This window comes from Penicillium atrosanguineum (genome assembly GCF_028827265.1).
Source record: "Penicillium atrosanguineum strain IBT 20685 chromosome Unknown utg000008l_segment0_segment0, whole genome shotgun sequence".
Taxonomy (NCBI): Eukaryota; Fungi; Ascomycota; class Eurotiomycetes; order Eurotiales; family Aspergillaceae; genus Penicillium; species Penicillium atrosanguineum.
This window is the reverse complement of record NW_026623140.1, coordinates 3,603,793-3,623,486: the sequence shown is the minus strand read 5'-3', so window position 1 is coordinate 3,623,486 and position 19,694 is coordinate 3,603,793. Positions and strand designations below refer to the sequence as shown.

Here is a 19,694-nt window from a genome sequence, read left to right as displayed (position 1 = left end):
GCGACTTATCCTCCTCCCCACCCAGCTCCTGCGACAAATCACTCTCTAAATCGATTCCCCGGAGTCTTTTAAAACCCCATTCATTCAAGACACTTCTGATATTCTCTCTTCGAGACCACCATGGCTATCAAGACCGAGAGACTTCTAGCGGCGATTCTCGCCGCGAACCCCAAGCTCAGGGTAAGCACACAAATCAAAACGCACAGCAAGGATCTGATCTGACGGTATGACAGCTGGATTATCGCCAAATCGCTGTGATGTATGGTGAAGGCTCGACTTTCAACAGTATCGAGTACAAGATGCGCCCGATGCGCAAATTGTCCGCACGGCTCATTGCTGAAGAAGCAAATGGCGACTCCAACGTTGCTATGAGCCCTTCGCCTGATGGCCCGCGTATTCGTGCTCACAAGGTCACCAAGGCGAAGCCCAAGGCGAAGATTACCGCCACGCAGAAGGCCAAGGGCACTAAGGCTGGCGAAGCGACTCTGACTGAAAGTTTGATCGACGTTGACGGTGCTGCGGAAAGCGATGCGGACGCTCTTATCGTCATTGGAGAGCCTGTCAAAATTGACAGCGACACTGAAAATGACACAATGATCAAAGTCAAGGAGGAAAAGGCCTTCGCCGGTGAACAGTACACTGGAGAGGTCGATGACAAGACCAACTGGTTCGGAATATCCGAGCAGGGTTCCGGTTTCCAGTTTGATAAAGAAATCTTCAAGCATGAGAAGTTCGGTGGGGATAAAGTAGGCACCGAAGACATGAAATCAGAGTATGCTCCTGCATGGCCGGACAAGGCCTGGTTTAAGGAGGAGGATGAAGCGTGAGACCAGGTCAAGGAAGAAAATAGGGGAATGGTATAAGGGGACGTTCGTGCGCGTGGATACAATATCGATGGCGGGATATGAAATATTCAATAATTTGCATACTAGACTATATGGTCAACGACTTGCTTGTTTTTGCTCTTAGAGAATCCTGAAAATATCACAATGAAACGCAATGAGGATTTGAGTTGCTACTATGTAGTCATTCATATACCCCCATTTGAACACCCGTTGGATAGTGAACCATGTACCCATGGTCGGCATATGGACAATAACCAGATACTAACAACTGAGTAACTATTGATTAACTGAGAAACTAAAAAAACGAATTATTATGCCAATTGGAGCGCCTGCTAATAGAAAATGGGGACATCTCGAAACACGAGAAAAACATTCAAGCCATGATAATAATCACGACCGATGTACAAAGTGGGGTATCTTGAGAAGCTTTGTAGCGGAATCAGGTCATCACATCATGGGAGCAAAACACCTCCAACACCGCAACGCATAGAACAAACGAGACCGCATCGACCACTCTCGGCATTACTGAGATACAGGGAGCAAACATACACGTTTGAAGTGCACTTTGCTGATGGAAAGGCTTCTAATTGGAGCGTTCGTAATCGCTGATGGCCTTGGTGACTTCCCCCTTCAGAAGGTGGAGGGCATCGGTGATAGCTTCACATGAGTTCTTGTTGGTGGCGAGGATGTTGGTCAGGCATTTGACCTGAGCCTCAAGAGAGGTCATGGTACACTGCACAAGGTCGATTACGTTGCAGTGCAGATCGATGATCTCCTGCTGAACAGGGTGCTCAGTTGAGTTCATGGCGCGTTTTAAGATGAATGGAGGATGAGGCAGGTCGTTGTCCCTCTCTTCCAAGACGGGAGGGCTGGAATTCCTCCTGGTGATGGCCGAGGAATGGGTAGCCTCTTCCTCAACTTCCTCAAGTTCTTCACGAGGATAAGATGGCTTCTCCCGGTGAACACAGGGAGCACGCATGATAGGCGATTCCCATGCAGTCATGCGACGCCGGCAAGACTGCCACGAATACACACGACCGGTCTCCTTCAAGAGAAGTTTGGAAATCTCAAGCCAGAAAGCCTTAGAATGCTCGCTGAAATAGTTGGTACCCTGGCGCTCCTTGGAAATTCGAATCAACGCCTCTTCCTGTCTCTTGTTCAGCTGCAGGCCCCGGCCCGAAGCCGGAGTGCGCGAGTTGGTAACATCAGACATAGTCTCTATGTTGGCTAGTGGTCTTGTTTGACGAACGAGTATACACTCTCATCGCTCATCATTGGGACCACATACCGGACGTTCAAAGCAGAGGCTCGGTGGCTTGGCGCGGGTGGAGACGAAGAAAGGCTTTTGATTTGTGCGGGGTTTTGTCTCATCGATACTTTCGCTGGCGCGGACGCGACGCGTGCTTATCCGCGTCTAACCCTAGAAGGGGTATTTCTTTTCCGATTAAGCTGGCTATCACGTGCGTTTTAAGTTTATTCAGCTCACTATGTGGATATTTAGAATGGACTTTGCCCCGTAGAGATGGGGACCTGTATCTGTAACAGGAAAATCCATGCATTAAGGGTTTATGAGTGCTTTTGTGTGAAGCAATTCACAGCCTTGAAAGCTTGTCACGATCCTAAGCATTGATAGATACCAAAAATTTCGATGACCAGGTAGCTAGGCTACGCTATGTCATGGCTACACAACGATTGTAACTATGGGAAATTACTTGGAATATGTAGGACTTTCTAGGTTAAGCAAGTTCAACATTGGGGTTTCCATTAAAGGCGTTCAAACGGTTCATCAACCCAAATAAAAGTTGCTCATATCCATGACTCATTAGATATAGCGACCACGCATAGTTACAAAGTGCTAGCAAACGCCAAATCATCAAATCGAGACCAGCTCCACTTCTAATGGCAGAGTTGAATCCATTCAGCAACAATATCTTCCATATCCCGAGCGATGCCCCATTGCGACGATAGGCAGCGAAAGAGTTTCTGCATTGAGTTGAGTTCGTAAAGGAGATTCCGAACAGCGCCACCCGAGGGATTTGACGAAAGTCCCTGTTCCGTTTCGACGAAGCGCCGAGTGTCCGAGCCAGAGGGTGGTCTAATATCGTCGCCCAGATGGAGGTCTGAATGGGAAAGCAAAGCTTCCTGCCAGACAATTGTGCGGGGGAGGTTAACGGTAGCCGCGCCAGCAAGAGACAAGACAACGTAGATTGTAGCGGCGGCAAATAGAGAGCTTGGCATGTGTACAACATGGGCACGACCACGAGGTAATTGCTCGACGATATCTTGGATGGCGACGGCATGTAGTACTGCACGTCGGGCATCTTCAGTACTGGCCCATTCTAAAAGATCGAACCCGAGTTCAACTGTTCGACTGCCACCAGATACATGCTGTGGGATATTGTAGCGAGAACAGACATGACGAGATAGAACAGTAGAGTGTATCATAGTGTCCAAGCAGACTGTGTGCCATCGTAGCAAAATCTCTAGTCGTTCAGCGGCAGAGAAATGGATACTCATGGAGATAGTCTCGTGGACCTGAGCCAATGCTCTTCTCACATCTGACAGGCTGGGCACACCGACAGTGAGTTCATGATCGTCACAGTCTGAGATTAATGACTGGAGGCCTTCAAGCACGACGCGAAGAGAAAATGCTGAAAATTGATAATCCAGGGCCCGGAAATTCCCAACGGGAGGGAACAACGATCGGAAGACGGCGCGGAAGGATGATTGATCGGGCTTCTGGGAATGCATATGTACTAACCACTCATCGGCGTTGCTAGCATCAAAGGCAGCCTCGCTACTAGAAAGGCTCAAGGGGTTGGAAACATGCCGAGCGGAAGCACCATCGCCAGACATTTGGGCGACAAGCCCATCGAGCACATAGTATGCCAATAGGGCACGTTGTTGGATTTCCCTTGCAGACCATATCCTCCACTGGTGATCCTTTTCTGCGGCAGGTGCATCAGTGGAGGGGAGATTCTCCATTGAGTATGGCTGGCTATCGTACATGCCACAATGCCTGGCCCAGAAGAAACCCAGCGGGCGGAAGACTTGACTTGTTGTTCGAATGGCCCGGTTCTTGGATAGAGCACCATATATCTGGCCCAGAAGGGCTGTGATCATGAGTTGTACTCCCTTGCAGGTATCATAGGGGCCGTTATGGGTGATCAAAGACTGCCATGATGTGGCGACGGCAGTGTGGGCTAGTCGCCAGAGAGCTTCGCCTTTGGCCACGGAGTCACTAGGACCAAGGTACAAGGATCCAATGGCGATGGCATTCAGTAACAATGCATGGGTGCATTCCCTGAACACAAAGGTGGCTCTGTGTAAAACAGGAAAGGTCGGGATGAAACGGACAAAGAACATGTGCAGACATTCATCAAGAAAGACCGATGTGATGGAGGTGGCCTTGACTGCTGCTGTAACGCTCGAGGACTGCCAAATGGAGAAGTTAGTGCATGAGCCTTCCTGCCAAGGAATCAGTGATGGTGTAAGGCCCCGGATCAACTTACCGAGCTGGTCACCATTTCCGTCACATCCCGCACAGCCTGATGGCCTCCCCCCGAAGGAATTGCACCGACTGAGGAGCTCCGATCATGGAAAGAATTGGGAGATCCAAAATTCATTCCATTGACATCCTGCACGACAGGTGGAAAAGGCAGTGTTCCTAAGGGCATCTGCCATTGATCTGCCGTATCGGAGGACATCAGACTCTGGAATAGATCCTCCGAGTCTGGCCAAATAAGAGCAAAATCCAAATCGGAAGCAACATTGTGCATGTTCGAATGGTGATTAGATGCCGAGTCTCCCCAGGAGTGACTAGTGGCAGATGTTGAAGCCGGGCCTGCTGTTGAAGCACTGCTAGTATCCCACGATGGAGTAGAATCCAATGATGCCGAAGGCATCGAAGCGGGAGAAGGACCATTCTTCACGTTGACATCACGCAGGTGCAGCTTCTCATGGCGGGTAAGCGCATCCTGCCGGGCAAATGGACGGCGACACTCTTTGCAAACGTATGGTTTGGAGCCGGTATCTAGAGTTAGTTCCGATCAGCAAACAGATCACGGATTGAACCGGAGGGATCATGATTGATAATAGCCATGCATCAGGAGTACCTACGGCAACGCTCATGCCTCTATGTAAGCATATTAGTGCTCATATTCTTTTGCATAACTTTCTTCACAGCATCGTGGGGCTGTGGACACTCACTCGTAGATGCTCGGCCTTGATAAATCCTTTTTGACATAAACGACACACCAACTTTCTAACCCCTGCCGAGGGTGCCATGATCTCAGCCATGATGCTATCGGAGCGTGGGAGGATGCAAGAGGGAAGAAGTGTGGAGAGGGCAGATTGTGGGGTGTGGCACCCTTGAACCATCGTGGGGCTTACGGCCGGCCGACCCGTTTTCTTTGGTTCCCTGAGGGTTCCTTTTCCTATCTCTTCCCGGGGTTCTTTCTGCATTCCATCTGTCGGGCCCGTGGCTTTGAGGGGAAAGTGTGTGGTCGCAATTAAATTGCCTCCGCCATCCAACGGTTCTTTCACTAGAAAGGATTTCCACCCCTTACGGCCTATCTATAGTGGCTTCACCGAGTACGCGTCCCACAATGAGAAAAATCGGGCACCTTTAGACCGGGCTGTGCTGACCGGAAAGTACAAAGGGTACTAGACTGTGCCTCATTTGGCACCAAGGGCTTGACCTAGGCGACCCGGAAATTCCGGTGAGATTCTGGAGTTCAAATATGGGGATTGACGGGGCTCTCAGGGCTAAGCTGTATACATCGGTACTTGTTAGGCACTGAGAATGCCGATCCGGGGGCCTGGCAGCAGTCGGGCTGCCGTCTGTAAATGCCAGGTCCAAGTGTTACTTAAGCCACATGACATCGGGGCCCACGGGAGTATGCACTGTGACAGGCCGAAGCCGAGGAGGCAAAAGAACAGTGGGCCGTGGAGACCTCCGCATCTCCAGGGCGAAGCCGACGGAGGCGGGCAAAATTTACCCCAGTTGTCTCTGTCCGCTATCCGCACTCACTTCGGCTTTTTCGGCACGCCAAGAGTCCCGGATTTTCGTCTTCGCCCTGCCTCAACGCAAGTCAACTCAACGGAGTCGTCTTCTTTTCTTCATTCCACCTATCTCTAGATCCTTTTCGATCTTTCTTCTCCTGTTTTGATCGTTATCGGGAGGTGTCATGACATCCCTAGAATTGCAACCGTCCTCCTCGAGGGCGGCTGGACACACGGAGCCGGTCGTGCAGGCCGAGCAGGCCGAAAATCACACCTCCAAGACCGACATTGATCTGGTCGAGTCTGCAGGAGCCGGCCAGGCTGCCACCTATGAAGAATCGTTGGCGGCTCGTCTCCCCAAGGCCCATCGAGACTATCTCCTCGAGCGACATGGCACACTGAACCTCGATCCCATTCCCGGAATGGGCCCGGCTGACCCTTACAACTGGCCTGAATGGAAGGTAAGATGATTCTCTGATCTCTATTCTGATCCACAGATCGATCCAAAAAAACCTGACGCATGAAACAGAAAATGTCCAATCTCATCCTCGTAGCATTCCACGCCTGCATGGGCACTTTCACCGCGGCTGCCATTATCCCCGCCTATTCCGACATTGCCGCAGAGTTGGACTGCAGCTTGCAACGGGCGAGTTACCTCACCAGTCTGCAAATTGCCATCCTTGGTGGGGCCCCCCTGTTCTGGAAACCGCTGTCCAACCGTTTCGGACGCCGGCCCATCTTCCTCCTTTCCCTAATTTGCAGTCTGGTGTGTAACATCGGCTGTGCAAAGAGTACCACTTATGCATCACTCGCGGCATGTCGGGCCCTCGTGGCCTTCTTCATCTCGCCGGCTTCGGCAATTGGCAGTGCGATCGTGATGGAGACGACCTTTAAGAAGGACCGTGCAAAGTACATGGGTGTCTGGACCTTGATGATCACCCTGGGTGTCCCAATTGGCCCGTTCATTTTTGGCTTCGTGACATACCGCGCAGGTTACCACTGGATCTACTGGATCTTGGCTATGGTTAGTACTTCTCCCGACTGTTAGTGGACTCATGTTGATTTGTTGCATAGATCAATGGTGGCCAGTTTATCTTGTACTTGTTCCTTGGACCGGAGACTCGCTACCTTGGTAGCGGTGTTGACAGTCAAACTGCCGACTGGAAGAGGGAGTACATGTCGGTTCGTCGCATCGATCCTACTCCCATGACGGCGTACGAGTTCGTGCATCCCCTGACTCTGGCCCGGCATCCTTCTATCATGATACCCACCTGCGCATATGCGATGGTATTCCTGTTCGGTAGTATTCTCGCGACTGTCGAGGTGCCGTCTTTGCTTCAGGCCAAGTTCGAACTGAACGCTGAGCAGCTGGGTCTGCAGTTCCTGGGTGTAATCATCGGATCCGTCATCGGCGAGCAAATGGGTGGTCGTATGTCCGATTTCTGGATGAGTCGGCGCTCAATGCGTCTGGACCGTAAGGCAGAGCCCGAGTTCCGATTATGGCTCAGCTACTTCGGCTTTGCCTTGACCATCATTGGTTTGATTGTCTTCCTTGTGTGTACGCAAGAGGCGACCACCGGCCACTGGAACGTGTCGCCCATCATTGGCACGGCTATTGGTGCGGTCGGTAACCAGCTGGTGACGACCGTCATGATGACATATGCCATTGACTGCTTCCCTCAAGAGGCTGGCAGCATTGGTGTGTTCATCACCTTTGTCCGACAGATCTGGGGTTTTATTGGACCCTTCTGGTATGCATCATTCTCTCATATCTTCCACCACGTCTTTGCTAACCCAGTCGTTCAGGTTCACTTCTATGTTCGACAATGTTGGAATTGCCCCAAGTGCAGGCATTGGGTCGGCTCTGGTCGTTGGCTGCAGTGTAATTCCCACTATCTTCCTCCAATGGCGGGGTCAGAAATGGCGTCAACGAGACGGCGAGTAAAGGACCGGGTCTCGGCTCGTTTTCATGTCGGGCATGACTCAATAAATACAGCGTGTCGAGCTGTTGGATTTTTTAGACGAACGGGTGTGATGATAGAATCCGTATAAACTCGGCATCGGAGGGTATAGACTACACGTGGCATGGAACGCGGCATGAAGCTCGGTTTTCTGCGAAAGTGTATAGATCAATGCATTAGCAATGTTTCAAGATGTAGCATACTGGATTCTTTCAAGCGTAGAGCATTGAAGCCCAAGGGCCATTGTCCAGTCAATGCAGCCTGAGGCCTGAGGCTGAGACCCAAGCATAAATAGCCCTTGCCCAAGGAATCGGGGAGAGGCACAAACCCAAAGCAAAAAAAAAAAGAAAGAAAGACAAGAAAATAGAAAGTGCATGCATGATCTGCCGCAAAAGGAAAACAAGCAAGAGCAAAAGAAAGGAGAGATGCATGCATATAATATTTTAGCAAACAAAAAAATCGGCTTAAAGATAAAGCCGCAGTCCGTCTTTCAAGCCGGCAGGCCGACCGGGACCGCTCAGTGGCAGAACCCGAAAATGTGCCGTACACACTCAGCGCAGTCAAGCCGTTGGGCCCACGAAGTAACGTGCGATGCCGGCTTTTACCACCGCGTGGGCTGATCTTGTCTGCGTTTGGTTAGATACTGGGTTTAGAGCGATGAACATGGCAATCTTGACATTCCATAATTTAGTAAATTATTTCTGCCAAACGCCATGTGTTCTGGTTTAGTTACATGCTTTGATGCTCGAATCGGCCCGAGTGTACAGCCGGAAGAGATTTACTCCGCCATGGAAAATGTCATATCCCGATATGCATGCTGATTGGTGGATGTGCTGGACACTTGCCCCGATTGCGATGATATCTGGTGTAAGTGTAACCTTCTGGCTTGATAGCTCGGGGGCACATGAAACGATGGTCTATGTGAAAAGTTAGTTAAGTAGCGGACATCGGAGGATTTTATTCTAACGTCGTCTATACTCCGTGCCCAATGAAGATAGTGAGTGGCATTTCAACGATCAGCAGTAACAGTTGCTCAATACGCAGAATCTTAAAATTGGTGACAGCTGCAACCTTAATGTTCGAAGCAAGAAGACTAGTTTCAAGGATTGTTTAGTATACCAAAAGTACGTGACTATATACAGTTTCAATGTCGTTGCATCAATCATTGGTGCTCAATCTTGTTGATGAGCGTTCCGACGTAAGGAAGGAGCTCGACGGCGAACTCGTCGCCGGCCTTGATGAACTCCTTGGGGTTCTTGGCAGCGCCGACGCCGGGAGGGGTACCGGTCAAAATGATGGTACCAGCGAGCAGAGTGGTGCCCTGGGAGAGGAAGCTGACAAGCTGGGGGACTGTAAAGATTAGGTCACTGAAGAAATTGTAATTAGCTTCTTGATCCAGTCAAATTCAACGGGGGAATACTCACGTCAGGGGGCAGTCCTGCATGACGCGGCCGCTCTTCAGACCGCGAATCTGGAACTTGCTCGCATCGGGGATGAGGGCGGCAGAAACAAGAACGGGGCCTGCAAGTTGTGTTAGCTGCGATCTTGACACGCAAACTAATGAAATAACGTACCAATCGGACATGAACCATCGAAGCCTTTGGAGAAGCACCACTGGCTCTGGTTCATCTGCGAAGTACGACTGGAGACGTCGTTGGCAGCAGTGTAGCCAAGGATGTAATCAAGTGCCTCGGATTCGGGCACGTCCTTGGCATCCTTGCCAATCACAATGACCATCTCGGATTCGTAGTCACCAGTGCCATCCTGCTGGGTGATCTTGGGGAGGACAGTGGGTGCGGGGAAGGGATCAGCCAGCGCGGTGCTAGGCTTTATGAACAGGGTCGGGACGTCCGGGAGAGGGAGTGCCATCTCCTTAGCGTGGGATACATACTTTGTAACATGTGTTAGTCTTTAATTGAGCCATCGGTTGTCGCAGTTGATCACTCACGTTTAGACCAACGCATCGGATAGCTCCGACCTCGGCCTGGGCCAAGGGAGACAGAATGCGCTCAATGGTCTCGGTGACCCCAGTCGCGGCGCCAGGGCTCAGAACTGATGAGCCTGAGAAAGGACGAACTGAGACCTCTTTGCCCTGGTAGACAGCCAGACCAATGTCCAATTGGGGATCGACGGGCTCTCCGATCAGAACCTTGGCGGGGTTCGACTTGGGCACGAAGCGCACCAGGCCTGCAATAAATATGTTAGATGGTCCATGAAGGCAGGAGGTATAACATACGCGAGAATGTAGACGCGATCTTAGACATGATGGAGTGAGTTGATCAATTGATCTTCGATGCGGAGGAGACGCGGTCTTTATGCGCGGAATATGTCTACCCCGGCGCTGGACAAGCCGGAGGGGCTCACCCACAATGTGGGGAACCGGTGGCAACGCCGAACTCGCGACAATAAAAGCCCCGCGATATCCCCTCATTGCAATCATTATCACAATGTCTCCTAAGGGCCCCTTCCGTCTCGTTACTGTCAACACCGCGCCTGAGCGCGCCAAGCGCCTCATCGGCCGCGTCGCTGAGGCTCTGAGCGACCGCTACACCATCGAGCACGTCGCCAACTGCGAGAGTATGTATCCGGATTAGCATGGCTAGTATGTCTATCAAACAATTGGAAGCTAATTCTCATACAGGTATCGCAGAGGTCGAGGGCAAGGTCAAGGAGTTCAAGCCTGACGTTCTGGTAGGTCACTCGGGTTATCCGAGTCCGAAAACTCGAGAATTAAGACGCTAACAGCCGCATAGTTCAGTGCCTCCATGTGGTCCGACGAGCAGGCGAAGGAGATCCACGATATTGCCCGGTCAATCAACCCCGATATCAAGCTGCACGCTATCCCCGAGGGTCTGCAGGTCGAGCGCGGCCCCGATGCCATCGTCGAGTACCTCTGCGAGAAGGTCCCCCCGCTTCTGGAGAACTAGATCAATGTACAGTGCCAAATGAGATTTATATATGTTTATATCCGATTTGAAATGCCATTTTTATGATCATGACCTCAGGATCTGCGTGATGTGTTTTTTAAATGTGATTTAGAATGTATACTATAAAGAAAGTTCGACCAGGTAAAACGAAGACACCATTGAACGCTGTCTGAAGATTGCAGTCTGAGCAATTAACTAATCAAGTTAAAACTTTCAACAACGGATCTCTTGGTTCCGGCATCGATGAAGAACGCAGCGAAATGCGATAAGTAATGTGAATTGCAGGATTCAGTGAATCATCGAGTCTTTTTATCCATTGGCAAATATTGAAGTTTTAATAATCATTGGTTGTTGAGACACAGATTTTTGATCTTTCGCAATCACCTGGTGTTAGGGGCGTGTACCGCGGCGGCGGGTTTGGAGAAAAATACTATGTTAGTTTCTGGTAAGCAGCCAAAAAAAAAATACCAAAAAAAATGAAAAAAGATGATTTTTCCCGTTCGAGGGGCTCATCATGAGCCATGAAAAAAATAAAGAACTGACAAGAGTGGGATTCGAACCCACGCCCCGTAAACGAGATCAGGAAACCAATGTTTGGTGTTAAGGTGGACCTTAACCTGACGCCTTGGACCAACTCGGCCATCTTGCCATTCGATATTTGAATTTGCCAAATCTGACATCATGATCGTGTGTGGTGGGGCTCGGGTGAATATGTGGGACTTGCACCCCTTTTCGGAGATGTGCGATCTCACTTGGTCCTAGCTACGATCCTAGCCACGATCCTAGCTATTGACCTGTCCCAGGTAATCAAAACGCAAACTAAGAATAAAAGTCTACAGCGTTAAGATCTACCAAGATAGTGTCCCTGAGATGTACATTTGAAAAGTCCGCCAAATGCAGCGCAGTTCAAACAGGAAAAACTAGCAAAAAATACGCCCCTATTGAGATATCCACCTCTGTAGACATACAATCGTTTGCACAGAAACGCACGTGTAAAACAGGGGTCCAAAGTTCAGCTAAAATAATTGCTCGGCGATTGGCCTGATATCTTTGTGGCAGTCCCTGTCGATCCCAATCTTAAGCGGGTCGTATCAGGGCTTAATTCAGCAAAAAGCCAATAGAATCAAGCCTACGGGTGTAATTTAGATTCGACGGACTGTTCACGCACCCAATACCAGGATGAACCGTGTGCTGCGACCTCCGCCCCTGACCTGCTTTGGACCTGATAACCAACACGGCTGGATGGGCTGGCCAGGAAAATCTGACCTAGCTATATGGGGCTTCCGATCGTGGTCGATCTGAAGAATATTATAAATAGGGACGGGGAGCCAAGAAATCTGGTGTTTGTTAACCTGCTCGGTGAAATACACCGACCCGTACGCATCGTCGTGTCAATTATATATTCACGATGCCCGGCATGATCTGCAAGATCATCTCCTTGGCGCTGGCTATTTCATCCGGCTTCCTTGGACAGCAGGCCCAAGCTCAGGCTGTGGCGAAGACCCAATGCGCGTCGAGTGTTCATGCTATCATTGCTCGGGGTCAAGGCCCTGGCGATGATTTGAATGTCATGGCCAAGGTTCAGAATATGATCTTGGATCAGATTCCGGGTTCGACTAGCCTTGGCCTGCCATATGACCACGATGCTGATGACAAGTTTACCGCGGTTCACAACGGAGCGCTTTTGATGCAGAACTATGTCACAGAGTATCTCAAGATTTGCCCAGAATCGAAGATTGCCCTGATCGGATACTCCCTTGTATGACCTCTACAGCCTTCGGATGCACACATGTGCATCCTGCCCTCACATCTCAAACTCTAATTTTTATTATAGGGCGCTGTTACCATGATGGAAGCCGTCTGCGGCACGAGCTCCCTGTTGCTGATTCCCACTCAGCCCTTTGACGCGTCCTTGAACGAAACCAGTACGAACGCACGACCAGGATATTTTCACGGAGAATAGGGACTGACAGCACATCTAGTTATTGCCGCTATCGCCTACGGTGATGAGACCTTCGTCCCCCTACAGCCATGGGACGTGGGCGACTGCACAGTTGGCCTAGGAGTAAGTGACACAATCGCACCTCGAGGGAGCAACAGCTAACAGATCATGCCAATTGTAGATTTTCCCGCGCCTGCTCCCAATTACCTGCGAGCCGTTTGCCTCCTCACTGCAAAGCTACTGCGATTATGGCGACGACCAGTGCTGCGCAGCCTTACCCGCGGACGACAACGAGGCTCACCACGGTTACGTCAACAAATATAGCCAGGATGTGGTCAACTTCATCAAGGGTCGATTGAATGGCAGCGTCGTCTGATTTCTGTGATTAACATTTCAATTGATGTATACAGCAATTTCAATTTTGGCATTGGAGAAAGGGTTTTGGGGAGACGGGAAGTTGCGTCACACTCAAATTCAATAGTGGTAATGTACATATTTCGAGCAAAGACCGCCACTGCACTGCATAGTGATATCATAATCGTCTATTCATAAATTGAATAATGGAATTAAAATTATGTGCCAAGATATGGGACGTGTCCTAGGCTTGAGTGCCTGGTGGAGACTTGGTTCGGTTGGGTCGCGCTAATGGTGGCTCTATATGAGACCATGATGCACATATCAGCCCCAGGGAGAGGTCTTTGAGCGCTCGATGTTAACCTTATTTGCTTCATCAATATCATCCTCTGGTAAACTAAGCATATCATTGAGCGTGCCCTTCTGGTCAGTGTTTCCCCAACCATCGGGATAGAAAACTCGTGTATACAACATCTTTGCAAAACCGATCCGATTACGTTCCTTGATTCGTTCAAGGCTATAGGTAAGCCAGTGTTCTATGAGCTCGTTGTGACATGAAGACATACCTGCGGCCATGTCGAGATAGAAACTTTCGTTTCACCCTCATCGAACAAAGTTGCAGTATGATTGATCAGACCAATTCCGAGGGCTGAAGGGATTGCAAGACTCCACTCGTACCAGAAGCCAGTAGACAGGGTAATGAAGTTAATCTTGCCGTAATCAACGATAGCTTTGCGAGCAGTCGCTAGACAGAGGATTTTCAGTAAATGGAAAACAAAGACATCTTTCACTAGCGCCTCATCTGTAGTGTCAGGGCACCATTCATTCGGCATGATCCATTTTACACCAGCATCGCCGGCAGCCTCAATCAAGGTCAATTCGGTTCCCTCTGAGGCATGTCCATCAAGAGTAATGACCAATAACATCCTGGTTTTGGAGAGCTCTGACCAATGTTTCAGGCTTACTATAGTCAATGACCTTAGATATCACCCCCTCGGGAAACTTCTGACTGTTATCTCTTGTGAGCGCTGTGACTGTGTGCTTGCTGGTCTTTAGTAGAGCATCAGTCATGAAACTGCCACAATTGCCATTGGCCTGTGATTTTAAGCAAGACATATCCAACTTTTGGAAGTTAAGAGCCGGTCCTAACGCACACCGACAATAGCAACGTTCTGGATGTAGTTGGGTGTCATGATAAGCCGCGATGTTAGACTAGCTCCGAGATATTCCTCTAACAGCGTCAAAATCGACGGTACGACCAAACCATAGAATAAGCGAGATGGCACAGATCTAATTCTATTACAATAACTGGACCCTGATTGCCTCTAGCGGGATACCCACATAGTCCAGTCAATTTCCGGGAGCGTTAAGATCATGTTGCAAAAGAGCAATTAGTAGCGTCTTCAAAAACAAAAGGCCTATCGATTCTCGGCATATTATCATTGATGTAGATGATGATTCAGCGCCAGATATCGTAGTCTGGGCTTCGATTTATATTTTAGCTGACCAATGAGCTGTACTGCTATCTGCTTAACAAGCATCGTCACCATTCAAATTCCTGTAATGGTTTTAGCATCACTCCAGAAGTTAAAAGACAATAGAAACATTCTCCTTACCTCACTGTGGAAAGTAATGAAGGGGCCACTGTCAAAAGTGTTCCTACAGGTCACCTCACGTGTTGATTCAATGATGTTCATCGGTCCACAAACGCCAACGCCAATGTGCTCATCGACGGAGCCTTGGGATAAGCAATCAGCGATCAAGATTGTGATATCTGGGCGCCCCTTTCGTATAGCGGATACGGAAACCGTGGCTTGTCCTTTGACCTCTTCCTTTCCTTTCTCGACATCTGTCATGACTGGTGCTCCCTTTCCAACGTATCCAACAGCTGTTGGTGCCTTTTCAGGGTCACTAGCGACACTAACTGAGCCTGAAAGTGGAGAATCATTTGATATAGCTTCATCGCGTGTGACATGAATGAGAAGATTTACAGAAGGGCAATCCTGTAATTGTTGTAACTCGGTATCGAACCAGTTGAATGACTCTGAAACATAATTTGGGTCAGCCTTCTTGTATAAGAGGAAATTAGTCAAGCGGAGAATGTATACCTGCATGTCGAACTACCCAGATAAAGTAAATAGGCTTCGTGATGTTTGCAACAGCGCATTCTTTAAGCACATTGAGTGCAATGTTGAACGTAAAAGTAGCACCACTGCCACCAGCGACCAGCACGATTCGATCAAACTTCATGAACTTCGGAATTTGCCCATACCCTCCATCAACGGAGCACCGCAGAACTTTCCCGGGCTCTTCTCGAGCGATCTTCAGCAAATCACGAGTGAATCCATTATATTCGCGAACAAGAAACTCGGCCGGCTCATTTGACACGAGAGTAAAGGGATGCGTTTCCATCCAACGAATGGATGGAATCCATAGAAAAGCATGTGATCCAGGTCTGCAACGCAGGTTGCGCTTTAGTTTTACTCGAACTGCGCCATCTGCCATTGGTGTAACAGTTGCATTGTTGCCGACAAAGTTCCAAGACTTCTTGGCCAAGCGAATGAGCCGATCGGCACCCCACAGGCATGCTATGAAGATGACAATAATGACCGTGGACTTTGAGAAATCCGGCCGGTGCATTCCGACAGTGATCAATATCAACATGAACATGGCAAGGTGAATAACGTAGAAGACTGGAGGTATATTAGACATTGGCTATACTGGTTGCGAATTCGGACTTACTTTCGTAGCTTTTTTGAACGAAATATCCGATTGTAGAGAACCCAATGATCAACATTGCTACTCCTGCAATTGCTCCAGAAAAGTTGTCTCTTTCCTTGTACTTCTCCAATTTCCCTTCCTGGGCGAAGACAATAGTGTATGTGATGCCATGTATCACACTAGTCACGATGCAAGTATAGCCTGCCACTTTGTGGAGAGGACGCAGCTTCTCGTAAGAATTGCCAGACAAAGGAGCGAGCGGAGTATTCCTGAGAGCGAGAAACACAAGCAGTGCAAAGTTTGCCACAGAAATCCTAGTGAGGAAGAGCCTTTAGCACCGCGTATATATTCTGCAGTCCCAACCTCACTTACCATCCGAAGCGCTTATCAACCTAGAGTAAATGTCAGCAATCTATTCATTCCGAAAGTTTCCGAAAACAACCCACTCGTTCGAAATCGACGTTTGTCAATGCTAAGATGAGATTCAGGGCCCAGTAGATGAGATAAAGCAAGAGTCTATCGACGCGAGTGCCAAGAATCTCATTATTCAAAAGTCTCCGTGAAGCCCTTTCTTGAGTCAGCACATTTATAATCAGCATCGAGGATTGAGCACCAACCGATGAAGCTTAAAGACATGCCTCGCGAATGAATTTGGCTTCCTAGGACCAAATCTAGAATAAGCTATTTCACACCAATGGCATAGAATGAACAGCACCATAATCGCCCCGATAGCGATAGCGAAGTACTTATTACTCCAGACATTGTTATGCTGGCGAAGGGCGCTGGAAGTCATCATAACCTCAATTAATCAGAGTCTGAGGCGAAAGAATTCATTGATATCCAGGAGATACAATGTGCCAAACCCAAGGAATCGTCAAGAATTTTATCAATCTCGGAAGACTCCCGGCGACTGGCGGACCCTTGAATGAGGGGCATTTCGTAAAGAGCCGGTAAGCAAATGAAACATGAGCGATGGAAGATAATTTATCATTGGCTACGCAATCCAAGGCAACGTAAAAAAAGAAAAAAACCCTGCTACGGTGGAGAATGGAAAAAATTCCTCAGAAGAGAGCACGATGGGTGACGCAGTAGCAGATCAGATAAGACTAAGTTTGACGCTAATTAGCCTCGTGCCGCCTAGCGCAGAAAATTCCAGCCTCTGATTGCATTTGACCGAGTTGGACTCGGAACCAACGTCCCAATTTGGGAACGATAGTCGTATTTTACCACGGTAGTGCTGTTTTTCTTTTGACTCGGTCCACAGATTCGTTGTACAGGTCTTGGCAGATTATCGGCATGTGAGCTGCGTGGAGCGTTCTGGTCAGCGACGGACAGTGGAGACAGCTTGAGAAAATCTCTGCGCAGAGCCCATCCGGGATCACAGACGTATGCATCTCGGTGTCACAATGCCACTTTCTGGATGGTATCCGGTCAACCCCAAAGGAATTATCACAAGGTCTTGAGATGCAGTAATAACTGCGATCAGATAAAGGCACCTGTTCCTAACCCGCCCAACACAATGGGCGGACTCGTGATTTAGGGTTACTTTAAATCATGTCATATTCGGGACGGAGAGGCTAGTCTTGGCAGTCAAAAAAGGGAAAAGCTTCATAGGAGACAAGCTCCTTCACCCAGCGGGGGCTAAACCTTGGATTAATTGAGAAAGCGGGTCCCTATATTCATCTGATAAGCCTGACAAACACGAAACACAGCCACCACGATGGTAATTTAGACTTTCTTTGCAATACCCACTATTCGCGAAAACGAACGTGATACTAGTTACATGTAATATTCCGGATGATTCGGGGAATTTCTCACGTGAGTGGGCTAGATGGGTCTAGTGTATGCTTGCCCGAGGTGTCTGTTCATTGGTGTCTCGGCTCTGTCTCCCTTGTTGTTAACAGACCGGTTCACGTGGGCATGTAAATGAACCCAGAAGGATTGAGTTAGTATCTTGACAAGTCTTTAAGCTTAGCATCTAGGCTCACGGAAAGACAGCCGAAGTTGGCTTGTGGATAATCATCATCCGAATTTCCTGATTGGGAGCCAAGCACGGGTTGCAAGATTAATCTAATAGCCCATCTTGCCAGGAATGATCCCAAAACAAGGGCCTCCTTTCTCGAACATTGCTTGTAGATCCTGCACGATCACATCGGGTACCTCCCACGCCGCGAAATGACCTCCGTGGTCATGTTCACTTTGTCGAACAACCGGTCCAAGTGTGGCAGCCCATGTAGTGGGAACAACCGAGATTTCCCGCGGGAGGTGGACTAGACCAAGCTTTACATGGGGAACATAAGACCGGAGCTTATGATATGGAATTTCCGTGGGGGTTTTGGCATGGAGGGCCTCGTAGTAAATGCGGACACTAGCCTCGGGTCCTGCTTTCGAAAACCAATAGATAGACACCCAGGTTAGGATCTCGTCATCGGTCCATGAGTACGAATCTGTCCAGTCATGCAGCTTCTCATAGATCCAGGCCAGCAGTGTAACGGGGCTATCGGCAAGTGCGACACCGACTGTTTGCGGCTTGGTGCTCTGGAGCATATTGTATCCGTAGCCTTCATGATCAAACCAGTCGGATCTTTCACGGCCCGCTTTTTCACGCACGTTGTATGGCTGAAATATGTGCTGGAGTGCCAGTAAAGGATTATCGGCCCACTGTGGTGGCCGTGCAACAATCATATTAACGTGGGAAGCTTTGCAATGCTCGGGGTACAAGAGGCCTATGCTTCGAGTAACCCAGAATCCCCAGTCTCCGCCCTGTGTCACTGTAACACGTTGGTATTTATCTCTTGGATATATAATATGGGAGGTTTGATGACCTACCATACTTGTCATAGCCAAGCTTGACCATAAGTTTGTGCAAGACTTCGGCGTATTGAGCAAGACCAAAGCCACGACGAGTGACGCCCGAAGAAAAGCCAAAATTCGGCAATGAGGGAGCTACGATGTGAAATGCCGGTCGATCGGCGCCTGCTTTTAGCAACGGTAGCAGTTTGGAAACTTCGATAAACGATCCTGGCCCTAAGGTGGGTCTTGTGTCAGTGATTGCTATCAGGACTTGCGGAACTAGGACTTACATCCGTGACTGAATAGAAGAGGAATGGCGTTCTTCACTGAACTGACCTGATGAACAACTGAGAAATGTGAGAAGTCCAACATATCTTAGATTACCCAAAAAGCTTACAGTGAATGTCCAATGAGCCAAACTTTTCCACCTCGATTTCAGTGTGGTACTGCGGGAGCTCGTTTAACTGAGCTTCGGCTTTTCGCCAGTCAAATCCGTCTTTCCAGTAAGCTGTCAGACGTTTCACCTCCGCTACTGGAACACCAAAGTCCCAAGAATCCTGATCTGGCGACTCGAACTGGCTTGGGTATCGTGCGTAGGTGAGACGCTGTTTGAGCTCTTCAAGTACGTCATCGGAAACGGAGATCGTGTAGGGCTGAGGGTGGTCAGTCATGATTGATCGTCAATATGAGTCGCCTGTTTGATCTAGTCTCTGAAAATGATAAGATATTAGAAATAGAAGATGTCTTCCTACGTGGAAGGTAGTTGAAGGTGATATTCGAAATGTACTAGCGAACGAGATGTCGCACTGACCCCGCAAAAGTTCAAGATTCTAGAAAACCCCCGCATTGTCTTGGCGCATCAACTGCTATTGAGATATTGTTTAATGACACGAGAGAAAATAGGTTAATCCTGTTTTGTTTTTAAAGAATCGTTCGACTTTTAGTATTACCTAGGCAGTGCATTGTAGTGATGACGACTCGTAGCAGGTCACGATTGCTGTTTTTAGAGAGCTCACGCGGGGCAGGAACGAACCGTAATCACAACTGTAGTCATATTCGTAATCAGGGTTTAATCAACACTCTTGCGACATAATTCCCGAGCCCTAATCAGAGACACACTAATGCACTTCCCAAGAATGAACATTGC

At 48.9% G+C, this 19,694-nt stretch overlaps 10 protein-coding genes across 10 annotated transcripts; 4 read left to right on the top strand and 6 right to left on the bottom strand.

Annotated features, from left to right (window-relative positions):
- Nucleotides 1-120: 120 nt before the first annotated feature.
- Nucleotides 121-827, top strand: N7443_010903 (uncharacterized protein; the record flags this gene model as incomplete). The annotated part of the gene is made up of 2 exons (XM_056890959.1): nucleotides 121-180; nucleotides 234-827. The coding sequence occupies 2 exons, from the start codon at nucleotides 121-123 to the stop codon at nucleotides 825-827; spliced, it is 654 nt and encodes a 217-aa protein (XP_056737450.1).
- Nucleotides 828-1,428: 601 nt separating this feature from the next.
- Nucleotides 1,429-2,058, bottom strand: N7443_010902 (uncharacterized protein; the record flags this gene model as incomplete). Its single annotated transcript, XM_056890958.1, has 1 exon — nucleotides 1,429-2,058. One exon carries the CDS (start codon nucleotides 2,056-2,058, stop codon nucleotides 1,429-1,431), a length of 630 nt encoding a protein of 209 aa, XP_056737449.1.
- A 683-nt stretch (nucleotides 2,059-2,741) lies between these two features.
- Nucleotides 2,742-5,144, bottom strand: N7443_010901 (uncharacterized protein; the record flags this gene model as incomplete). The annotated part of the gene is made up of 4 exons (XM_056890957.1): nucleotides 2,742-4,280; nucleotides 4,358-4,878; nucleotides 4,965-4,980; nucleotides 5,055-5,144. The coding sequence occupies 4 exons, from the start codon at nucleotides 5,142-5,144 to the stop codon at nucleotides 2,742-2,744; spliced, it is 2,166 nt and encodes a 721-aa protein (XP_056737448.1).
- Nucleotides 5,145-6,034: 890 nt separating this feature from the next.
- Nucleotides 6,035-7,794, top strand: N7443_010900 (uncharacterized protein; the record flags this gene model as incomplete). The annotated part of the gene is made up of 4 exons (XM_056890956.1): nucleotides 6,035-6,310; nucleotides 6,379-6,873; nucleotides 6,924-7,600; nucleotides 7,656-7,794. 4 exons carry the CDS (start codon nucleotides 6,035-6,037, stop codon nucleotides 7,792-7,794), a joined length of 1,587 nt encoding a protein of 528 aa, XP_056737447.1.
- Nucleotides 7,795-8,972: 1,178 nt separating this feature from the next.
- Nucleotides 8,973-10,074, bottom strand: N7443_010899 (fumarylacetoacetate hydrolase family protein; the record flags this gene model as incomplete). The annotated part of the gene is made up of 5 exons (XM_056890955.1): nucleotides 8,973-9,177; nucleotides 9,235-9,331; nucleotides 9,385-9,700; nucleotides 9,759-9,997; nucleotides 10,047-10,074. The coding sequence occupies 5 exons, from the start codon at nucleotides 10,072-10,074 to the stop codon at nucleotides 8,973-8,975; spliced, it is 885 nt and encodes a 294-aa protein (XP_056737446.1).
- A 105-nt stretch (nucleotides 10,075-10,179) lies between these two features.
- N7443_010898 (uncharacterized protein) lies at nucleotides 10,180-10,737 on the top strand (the record flags this gene model as incomplete). The annotated part of the gene is made up of 3 exons (XM_056890954.1): nucleotides 10,180-10,387; nucleotides 10,452-10,501; nucleotides 10,564-10,737. 3 exons carry the CDS (start codon nucleotides 10,180-10,182, stop codon nucleotides 10,735-10,737), a joined length of 432 nt encoding a protein of 143 aa, XP_056737445.1.
- Nucleotides 10,738-12,145: 1,408 nt separating this feature from the next.
- On the top strand, nucleotides 12,146-13,055 carry N7443_010897 (uncharacterized protein; the record flags this gene model as incomplete). Its single annotated transcript, XM_056890953.1, has 4 exons — nucleotides 12,146-12,496; nucleotides 12,572-12,662; nucleotides 12,720-12,802; nucleotides 12,861-13,055. The coding sequence occupies 4 exons, from the start codon at nucleotides 12,146-12,148 to the stop codon at nucleotides 13,053-13,055; spliced, it is 720 nt and encodes a 239-aa protein (XP_056737444.1).
- Nucleotides 13,056-13,357: 302 nt separating this feature from the next.
- N7443_010896 (uncharacterized protein) lies at nucleotides 13,358-14,149 on the bottom strand (the record flags this gene model as incomplete). Its single annotated transcript, XM_056890952.1, has 3 exons — nucleotides 13,358-13,534; nucleotides 13,600-13,997; nucleotides 14,044-14,149. 3 exons carry the CDS (start codon nucleotides 14,147-14,149, stop codon nucleotides 13,358-13,360), a joined length of 681 nt encoding a protein of 226 aa, XP_056737443.1.
- Nucleotides 14,150-14,576: 427 nt separating this feature from the next.
- Nucleotides 14,577-16,550, bottom strand: N7443_010895 (ferric reductase family protein; the record flags this gene model as incomplete). The annotated part of the gene is made up of 7 exons (XM_056890951.1): nucleotides 14,577-14,591; nucleotides 14,650-15,077; nucleotides 15,142-15,726; nucleotides 15,776-16,068; nucleotides 16,127-16,146; nucleotides 16,201-16,321; nucleotides 16,372-16,550. 7 exons carry the CDS (start codon nucleotides 16,548-16,550, stop codon nucleotides 14,577-14,579), a joined length of 1,641 nt encoding a protein of 546 aa, XP_056737442.1.
- Nucleotides 16,551-17,824: 1,274 nt separating this feature from the next.
- N7443_010894 (epoxide hydrolase family protein) lies at nucleotides 17,825-19,218 on the bottom strand (the record flags this gene model as incomplete). Its single annotated transcript, XM_056890950.1, has 4 exons — nucleotides 17,825-18,525; nucleotides 18,584-18,781; nucleotides 18,838-18,894; nucleotides 18,945-19,218. 4 exons carry the CDS (start codon nucleotides 19,216-19,218, stop codon nucleotides 17,825-17,827), a joined length of 1,230 nt encoding a protein of 409 aa, XP_056737441.1.
- Nucleotides 19,219-19,694: the final 476 nt, after the last annotated feature.